The sequence below is a fragment of the Aegilops tauschii genome, chromosome 7, assembly GCF_002575655.3.
Source record: "Aegilops tauschii subsp. strangulata cultivar AL8/78 chromosome 7, Aet v6.0, whole genome shotgun sequence".
Classification (NCBI taxonomy): domain Eukaryota; kingdom Viridiplantae; phylum Streptophyta; class Magnoliopsida; order Poales; family Poaceae; genus Aegilops; species Aegilops tauschii.
Window position 1 is genome coordinate 542,014,672 of NC_053041.3, and position 9,344 is coordinate 542,024,015.

The 9,344-nt window shown below is 44.6% G+C and overlaps 1 protein-coding gene across 2 annotated transcripts; it reads right to left on the reverse strand.

Moving 5' to 3' along the window:
- Positions 1-372: 372 nt before the first annotated feature.
- LOC109778600 (uncharacterized) lies at positions 373-8,537 on the reverse strand. 2 transcript variants are annotated; one of them, XM_073505070.1, is made up of 14 exons: positions 7,946-8,537; positions 7,483-7,877; positions 6,972-7,391; positions 6,638-6,699; positions 6,353-6,421; positions 4,848-5,243; positions 3,100-3,169; positions 2,388-3,008; positions 2,052-2,302; positions 1,752-1,972; positions 1,357-1,672; positions 1,177-1,278; positions 937-1,101; positions 373-847 (listed from the first exon to the last, which is right to left on the reverse strand). In XM_073505070.1, the coding sequence occupies exons 9-14, from the start codon at positions 2,238-2,240 to the stop codon at positions 572-574; spliced, it is 1,269 nt and encodes a 422-aa protein (XP_073361171.1). In that variant the 5' UTR covers positions 2,241-2,302; positions 2,388-3,008; positions 3,100-3,169; positions 4,848-5,243; positions 6,353-6,421; positions 6,638-6,699; positions 6,972-7,391; positions 7,483-7,877; positions 7,946-8,537; the 3' UTR covers positions 373-571. The 2 variants fall into 2 exon arrangements, with proteins under 2 accessions (XP_073361171.1, XP_020192754.2); XM_020337165.4 differs by lacking the exons at positions 6,353-6,421; positions 6,638-6,699; positions 6,972-7,391; positions 7,483-7,877; positions 7,946-8,537 and having other exon boundaries at positions 3,569-5,763.
- Between the last annotated feature and the right edge of the window lie 807 nt (positions 8,538-9,344).

Below are 9,344 nucleotides of genomic sequence, written 5' to 3' on the forward strand. Positions count from 1 at the left end.
GGATAGCTTCAGACCTGTGCAGCGCCTAGCCTGGAGGCGCCACACTCTACAGTGCAGCGCCTGCCGGCTAGGCGTTGCACAGTAGAGTGTGGCGCCTCCAGGCTAGGTGCTGCACAGGTCTGAAGCTATCCAGACAGCAACAGAAGGTATGGCAAGTTACAGACCTGTGCAGCGCCTAGCCTGGAGGCGCCACACTCTACTGTGCAGCGCCTGGCAGCTAGGCGTTGCACAGTATAGTGTGGCGCCCCCGGGCTAGGCGCTGCACAAACACTTAGCAAATTTTTTGCCTCAAACTGGAGGCCTACCTTCTGTGCCTCCCCCCCCTCTACTAGGTCATTTTCAGCCACAGTTCAACAATTCGTATAATAAACATTAAGGTTCAAAAAGGGTTCACCACAGACATCATTTCTTAGAAAGGACCATCACAATAAGTTCAAGTTTAACATAGAGCTACCACCACTCCAAGTTCAACGACATAACAAATTCCACATTACTAATAGGTACGACCACTCCAAGTTCAACGACATAACAAATTCCATTCTAAGTTCAACATTATAAAAAATGATGATGACTAGTGCTTTCCACGCTTGCTGGCTCCTCCCCCCCTCTTGACGCTTATCTTCTTCACCTTCCTAGGAAGAGGAACCCGCTCCGGCTCCGGCTCCGGTTCGTCCACGTCATCTACATAGTCATCCAAAGCCGCCATCCGCGAGGTGCCGACCGTCCTTTTGCCTCTTTGGCCTCTTTGGGTGAAGTCTTCAGGTGTGTACTTGTTGATTCCCGTCCTAGGCTTCAACTCGTATGCAGACCGAGCCTGGTACCTCCCCACGGTCATATCATCAGCAACCTATGCATCAACAGACGATATGAAAAGACCGTGTGTGAGGATATAGTTAGCAATGCATCAACAAATGGATATATATCATCGTGACATACCTTTTGGGTGACCACACCCACGTCCTCATCCTCGAAAGGTTCACCATGGCCCTGCCCCGAAGCGGGATCTGATGGTGTCGCCGACCTAGACCGTTCTGGTGATACATACTCGGGGTCACGACAACCGAAAAGGTTTGTTAGCCGCCTTAACTTTTGGCCCTGACGCTGCAACATGTACAATTGAATGAGACATGGAACGTAGCAACAAATGTTAAGTGCTAGTTTGAAGGAGATGTGAACCTTAATGAATGCTCGAAGTGCACCTTCCCCATCGCTTTTGCCAGCCGGGGTTGTTTCCAGAATAGTCTCGGTCTCATCAGCTGCTTTCTTGATCTGGGCACGCTATGAACAGAAACGGTATCAAAGTGTTAGGCAAGCGAAGATGTGAATAGTGCGAATGGAAAAGCAAAAAGGGCTAACCACAAAGTTCATCATTGGAGCTGAAGGGATCACTGAGTTGCCTTTCCTGACTAATGCGTTGTACTGGTGCTGGGCTACCTCATCAAAAACGGTGGGTTCTTCCAGAATCTCCTCAGCATACGCCGGCTGGCATACCTCCACGCGGGTACTTGCAAGAAACCATGTGAGATAGTTGTTGAACGCGATCGGGCAGTGCTCACGAAGCTGGGCTCGTTTTCCAGCCCTTGCTTGCTCCACACTAAGAGCGAACTGCACGACATACTTCCTGTGATGCTTGGCCCAATCCTTAATCTTCCGCTGCTTTTTCCTATCCAACCTGCAAGTTAGAAACAGAATATTAGCATCATCGAAACCGTCGAGAAGCTGCTAAGTGCTCAAGGTTAATTATATCTTACGCGTGTAGCAACTTGTCCGTGTCCTCCCACTCCGGCGGGTGTGGCTGGAACAAACCAAACTGGCGGAACACCCGATGTGGCAGGTGAAGCTCAACCGCCCAGTTGCATATCAGTGGGCACCGCATATGCCAGAGATCCCTATCCCTAGTGCACATCGGATTCAGCCTGAACTCTATAGGGTTACCAAAACTCTCTCCTTTTCCATACGGCTCCCATTCCACCTGCAAAATGGGATTGAATGCAAAATTGATATCGAGTTACGATACAAGCATGATAATCACTTATGCAATGTCGGTTCACCTGCTCAGGCGTGATCGCGTCCAGCTTGCTCTTGTACAACTTGTACATTACCGAGGGGTCATCCGTCGTCTCATTTAACACATCCCACTTGTAAGCCCAAGTGGGGAGCCGTAGTGGGTCCTCTTTATCGTCCCAATCCTCGTACTTCACGGTCTTCGTCGTCCAACCGGCAAACGCTCCCAGCTCCATATGGAAAGTGTGAGCAGACAACCACCAATACCTCCAGTGTGCCTACAACAGGCTTCGTCCAACTGCACATAAAGAGAACATGGTCAAATTTGCCGCAAGAGCACATTGATAATGTATCAATGAAGTGAAAAGGAAACAACTTCATACCTGTCGATACAAGTAAGCCAGTGTCGCCGAACCCCAACTCCATTTGCTATCGAAGACGGTCAACGCCTTCAGCCACATCCATGGAGTATTCTTGCCTGTGCCATCAGCAAACATTGTCCTGGATATCACGTACCACATGTAGACACGAGCATATGTCTTCACCATGTCCTCATTAGCATCCTCAGAGCAATGACTGAAGTTCGATGATATCCACGTGAAAGTAGCGCCCGCTGCGACTCTTTCCTTCTTCTTATCTTCTGCTTCTGGTTCCCGAGGCTCCGGAGGAACCATACCGATAAGGGCATGCATCTGCGCGCGCCACCCATCAGAATCAGTGTTCATACATAAAAGATTGCCATCGATAGGAAGACCGGTGATCATAGCAATATCCTGCAGCGTCATGGTCATCTCCCCGCTCCGAAGATGGAAAGTGTGTGTCTCCGGCCTCCAATGATCAATAAGCGCGGTGAGTGCTGCAGCATTGTTGGGTGGCGTCGACCAGCGGACCAACTGAATGAAAGGGAGAAGTCCTGCCTCCCTTACATACGGTGTGTACCGCTCATCATAGCGCATCCATCCAAGGCTGATCCCGTGAGACCGAAGCTTCAGAGGTGCAAGCTCCTACAAACAAACAAATCATAACATTACATATGGGGCATTTGTGTTTGAAAAAAAAAATGAAATTCATAACACCGGCCACTTTCAGTATTACCCGCTGCTCCACCGACATAGCGTACGACCGGTGTTGTTTGTCCCAATGATCATCGAGAAGCCAAACCATCCTAACAATTTCATCAAAGCATTCTTGTCAACACGATTATCTTTTCAATTCAAAAAAACTAAAGTAGGCCTACTACATGCAAGATTCAAAGCATATGTATCCAAAGCATTTTTCTCAATACGAGTATAATTCAAAGCATATGTATCCAAAACTAAACTAGGCCTACTTCATACAAATAACTTTTTCATAGAAATAACATGTCAATCTATATATCCAACCATATGTTTTCAATAAAATAAAATACACTAGGGTTCCACAAATCAAACAAACAAGGGTTGTAATACATGCAAATTTCTAATACATGCAAGATTCATATCTAATCAAATCAAACAAGGATTCCCCAAATCTTTAAAATACCATATTTTATATGGATAGAAAGAAGGGGGTCGGAGGAGAGTACCTTCTAGGATGGATTGGTGAAGAAATGCACGGACCAAATCGTTGGATCTGAAGGATTTGGGAGAGGGGATTGAGAGGGGGAGAGAAGGAAGCCGCCGGCGCTGTTCTGTAACTCCTGGAACGAATGGGTGGGGTGGGGGGAGGGGGAGCGGTCGGCTGGCATCTAAGTCACAGTGCAACGCCTAAGGGCTAGGCGCTGCACATTACATGTGTGGCGCCTACCTCGTAGGCGCTGCACTGCTGGGTCCGGGGCCCAGGGCTGCCACGGTGGACTGGAGTGCAACGCCCCAGAGCTAGGCGCTGCACCGTTGGGTGTGGCGCCGGCGTGACGGGCACTGCATAAAAAGATCAGGGGAGTGAAATAGTTTCACGGGCAGTTCATTCTGTGAATTGATTTCGTTCCGAGGTCAAAATTGTCAAATTTGCCGGTTTAGCCAGAGAGCACTCGAACAACTATATACTGTTATCTACAACTTCCATAGTTACATTTCTTTCATGGCTCCGCATATAGGATACATCACGTCACATCCAATGAAATGGATGTGATTACTATAATATTATTTTGGAAACTCTAATCTGTAACATTGTGGCAATGATTTTCGACTTCAGAACCATGTCATCTGCACGTTAGCATGTAATCTACTAATAACAGGACAAAGTTCTACTTCGACTATACTTGATGCGTAATGGTATTTGCCCTGTCGGTCACTTGCATTACAAAAGGAGAACTTTCAATGGATAATATTAAGTCGATGACAAAAAAGGAAGACATATTACACGAATAAAGCAAAATGAGTACTTCATTAAACAATAATTCTGGAACATATAGCTTTTCTGAATTAATAGAATTACCTCCAATGTGGTTTCGCTAATGGTGATATCTCAACTGGGTACTGGGTAGTCAAGAACAAATGTTCTAGGGAACTAAATGCACCTATAATTGTATGATATATTCGGCAACATGGTAATGTTTCAAAACTATTGATGCCTGACACACATTAACTAAAAACCCAATTTCCCAAATGATGTACTTTTGATACCAAATCTGTAGCTCCACAAACATTCATTGGCTAGCTGAAACAGTATAAATCTTTGAAACACTAACTGTTAAAACATTCCTCTCTAATACTGTATGTGATGTGAGGTTCTGCCTTATGTGCATCAAACGGCATAAATCACAAATATACACTGAAAGAAACATCACATGCTTCAGGCTATACACCATTTCAACCATTATGTAGAGGACACTGTCATAAAGAAACAAAACAGAGGCCACTCACCTGCTTCTTCTGCTACCTTGTATATGCAGATGAAAGCCTCCAATAATGAAAGAAGTCCTAGTTTAGGGATATGATATCCAATTTGCTAGTAATATGTCAACCAAAAATATTAGTTACAAATATTATAATTTTAGCCGGCAGCAGCAATGGCCCACCAATTCAAACAGTTGCATGTAACAACATATTCCATATCGAAATATAGACTACAGTATGTACATGGACATGTTAAGAGGCTAAAAAATATGGTATACAATAGATTCTCAGGCGGGTTTTCTTATCTGCCCTAGTTGATTTTCGGAAGGGAGGTGTTCTTATATGTCCCCATATCCATCACCATCTATACAAAAGTGAAGGTTCCTCCGGTTTTCATTGTGGACAGGGGGTCAAGCGAGCATCCTACAGTCACCTTGCAACAAAAGGAATGCAAACATTAAAAACGGGAGACCAAGTTGTGACAAACCTCACAAGGCCATTGCTGCTGTCACAAGACCAAGTTGTGACTAAGCAATGGCCCACCAACTCCTTGTATGATTGATTAGTTGTTATCATCATACCATTTTGGTTAGGCTGGCATATCAAAAAAAATGATGGGCTCATTTATCATTTGCCAATTTCATGGTCAAGGCAACCATTCTTTTCGGACAGACATACACAATATATACTGAAAGGAGATATGATGACACAGTGGTAGGCGACAGTGATAGTGACTCAACACGAAAAATAGTATGGAAGGAAATCCAACACAATTAAAGAACAGTTTATGCTCAAAAAAACATTTGAGCCTGGCTCTGCAGCAGTTAAATGTAGTTCACTGATTTCACAACCAAGGAAATGTTTATACACTAACCACACTAATAAAATAAATAGAAAAGGAGACATGTAAGTACTCTCAGACAAGTATGGAACCCAAACTATATTGGTATGAGACGTGTGGGGCTCAATTGTACTGCAACTACTCTCAGAGCAGTATGGAACCTAAATTGTAATGGTATTAGATGAACAGTTTTCAAAAGAAATTGAGAACATTGCAGCCAAAAGAATAGGTAGTGCTGTGGACTACAAAAAAGCATTCCAATAATTAACTTGGGTCAATTAAGCCGCCAACCTATTTACACGCAAGCATAAAATATAAGCAGCATGAGGCAGAGCAAAATACAACGTTCAGCCAAATCTGGGATATCAAGACAAACAATCAACCAAGGGCCATGATAGTGTGTAGGAAATAAAACTTAATGTAGCATCTAGAAAGAAAAGGAACAAATCTCGACCAACAGAAAAAAGAAGCAACCTGGGACACTCAAGTAAGGGCCAAATTCTAGAATGAATAATTGAGAAACAGCAAAATCAAGGAATTAATCTCATCTAAAGCATGGGCCCTAGCAATGCTTCAGAACATGATATCCTTACCCTTATGGTTAATACGAAAGATTGAGTAAAATTAAGTATCAACATATGATCTGAAACAAGAAAATAGCATATGCAATTGCTCGCAAGATTACACTCACCTTCATATGAAACAAGAAAATTTTGGTAAGAGGCAGACCTTGCAAAAACTTGGGATGAGTCGGGTGGATCTGAAACAATGTTCATCCAATTATCCTCACCTCATCACATAACCAGTTTCAGATTCATATAGCAGAATCACTAACAGAAGAAAATTTATACTCAGAAATTCATCCTAGCATGCATTTGCAACATTTGAAGACTCCATAAACTCACAATTAGTAGTTTCAGATGCATATAGTAGAATCACTGAACAATGAATTTTTTTTGAACATAAACTGTTTTACCTGCAACTAAAAAAGATGAAAACCCTCTTGTTGTTCTCTTTTATATCATAAAAGCCTTCCACCTGACAAGGGAAAACAATGTTTATTTCATAAATAACAAGGAGACAATTTAATATATTTTTCAGCAGGATAAAAGAGATGTCACAAGATGCCAGGCTTTCTGGAGTATACATATCACATAAAGAGAGAAAAACCTAGAAGAGCAAGCGAAATAGTTGTTCTTAGCAAAGCATTCTAGCTTGACTATGGCTCATTTTAGTTTAGCATAAAGAAGGCAATTAACCCAAATATCTTATGAGGCGTGAAGGGGAGAGAAGGATTGAAAGAAGCTCGCCTTGACATCATCATCCCTCCATGGGAGTGCCGCCCTGAGCTCCTCCCATGCCCACCATCTTTAGCCGTCGGGACCTCCCATTCTCTTCAGATCCATGACGCTGCTGCTCCTTGTCCCCATCGCCAGCCTATCGCCAGCCTCTCCTCCACCCTGTGAGGCGTCTGTCGCCTGGGTCTCTGGCCTCCCTGCTCCACCCCACACCGCTGGCATCTTGGCCCTCCCCTGTTCCTCCACCCCCAGTGTGAAGACCCGGCCAACGATGGGGACAAAGAGCAGCAGCGTCTTGGATTGGTATTTATCATGTAGCTAAAGAATTACGTAGAGGAAATTGTACAAATACCAACTTCTCATATTGGACTCCTCATGGCCTTCTCCAAGGAGGAACTTTGTTGCAGCTTCATCAAGTGAGCTCATGCTAACCTGCTGGATTTACAAATTTCATACCAATCAACGACAGTTCCACAAACCATAAAACGTCAAAATAGAAAAACGGAAATGCGGAATTTCCCACCTCCATGGTGTGGAATAGCTTGGCAAAATTCTGCATGAGCAACCCAAGAGAAATGAGAATAAAACCGTACAGGAAGCCAACATTAGAGCAGATAAGCAGCCATACCAGATTTAAGCCGACATGGAGGTGCATCAGGTTATGCTTACTACAGGATACACGCAACAAGGGATAAATTCGAGGGACTGCATCACCACAACGTTTCTTGGGCATGTATATAGGATATAAGCATGAGAAAGGAATGAGGAAGAGGGGGCTAGACACCATGGGGTCGATCCATTGCGGCTGGACCTCGAGGTCAGCAAGCGAGCACGTTTTGTGCAGCAGCCACAAGCATCTCTCACTGTCGATCTCCGCCTCAGGCCACCATAATCATTGGAGAAAACCATCATCTCAGCCTGGGAGCAAGGTGACACATCAACTACTGTAAGTACCTCTTATTGACAAGAAGGGGGAAGAAGCTCACCCAGCAGTAGAGCATGGAAAAGGATGGTGGTGACCAAAGGGATGACCTATTCCACCCAGCGTCGTCGTCCTCTTCCTTGGCCAGGCGATGAACACAGGAACACCCTCTTCAATCCTCGCGTCCTCACCCGCTTCCTTGGCCAGCCCTCCTGGCTTCCAACCGCCGTCGTCAATCCATGCTCCCTGACCCATGCTCGGTGGTAGGCAACAGGGAAGTGGAAAAGAAGGATCCAGGAGATTGAGCTGCCACTAACCGCCAGGTCGCACCTGACCTTACCGCTGCAGGCCGGCGCCGGCCAGTAACCCTCTCCCATCCACCACCGGGCCTCCCTCTCCTTTTTCCTCTCTCTTTCTCCCTCCTCTCCTTCCTTCTTTCCTCCCTCCCATCTTCTCTCTCCTGCAAGGACTGACCCATGTGGTTGCCCTTTGCTTGCACGTTGCCGCCGCCGCCGCCGGAGAGGCTCGCCTCCGCAGCCGCACCCTTGGCTCCGGCAGGGGGGAGAGGAAGAACTGACCCTGGAGGGTGTGGCGTCCCGTCTATTGGGGGCTAGGGTTGACCGGGAGGCAGTGCGACTCGCGAGATGGCACGCAGCGCACGGGCAAAGGTCACCCAGCGAAATTTAACCCAGCCAATAGGAAGCGACGCTGAGCCCACCAGTCACGGACCTCAAAAATTAACCGCATGATGAAAATCGCATTAAACATCAGACAGACCTAGCTGCTTGGTTGACCAAATTCAATGCGATCGGACGGCCAGAAACATCCCAATCCGAGGGAGCTCCATGGAGGAGGGTCGGCTAGCATCCTTATAGGTATTGCTATAGATGCCATTGAAAAAACTACAAGAAAAATGTAAAAAAAATCGGGAGAACAAGATTACCCTATACAGTACCAAATTGATTCGCACTTCCCTCAACAACAACAAAAAACAAATCAATTCCCACCAAAAGAAAGAGTAATGTCCCTTTTTATATGATTACAAATGCCAGGATCTCGAATTTCAATTTTTGAATCCATGTTATGTTGAATTCGAATATATCGTTAGGTGACCTTGCGGTTTATAATTGATGTAGTCGTACATTTTGATCTTCCATCATATATGAACATTTTACTCCACCATGTGAACATATATATTGTCGTCTACTATATGGACTAAATTTGAATCGATTTTCCTTATTTGAATACGATTGTTGTCAAGTTATACAATAATTTAAATATTATCTTGATAACAAAAAACATACATATAGCAGTAATCATATTTCACTATGAACTACATGTACCATACGATCTCCAATTCAAATATTTGTATCCATTTTATGTTGAATTCAAATCATAGTACATTATTGGTCTAGGTAGCGAGATGTTTGGGATAATCTAAACCCTGTTTTCATATATATAAT

What these genes read in the sequence shown, in the direction of transcription:
- LOC109778600 (XM_073505070.1), bottom strand. Translation starts at nt 2,240, where the DNA reads ATGGAGCTGGGAGCGTTTGCCGGTTGGACGACGAAGACCGTGAAGTAC. An exon ending in CTCCAATGATGAACTTTGTG is followed by an intron (nt 1,279 to 1,356) that starts GTTAGCCCTTTT and finishes TTCTGTTCATAG; the next exon opens with CGTGCCCAGATCAAGAAAGC. An exon ending in TGGGTGTGGTCACCCAAAAG is followed by an intron (nt 848 to 936) that starts GTATGTCACGAT and finishes GTTGATGCATAG; the next exon opens with GTTGCTGATGATATGACCGT.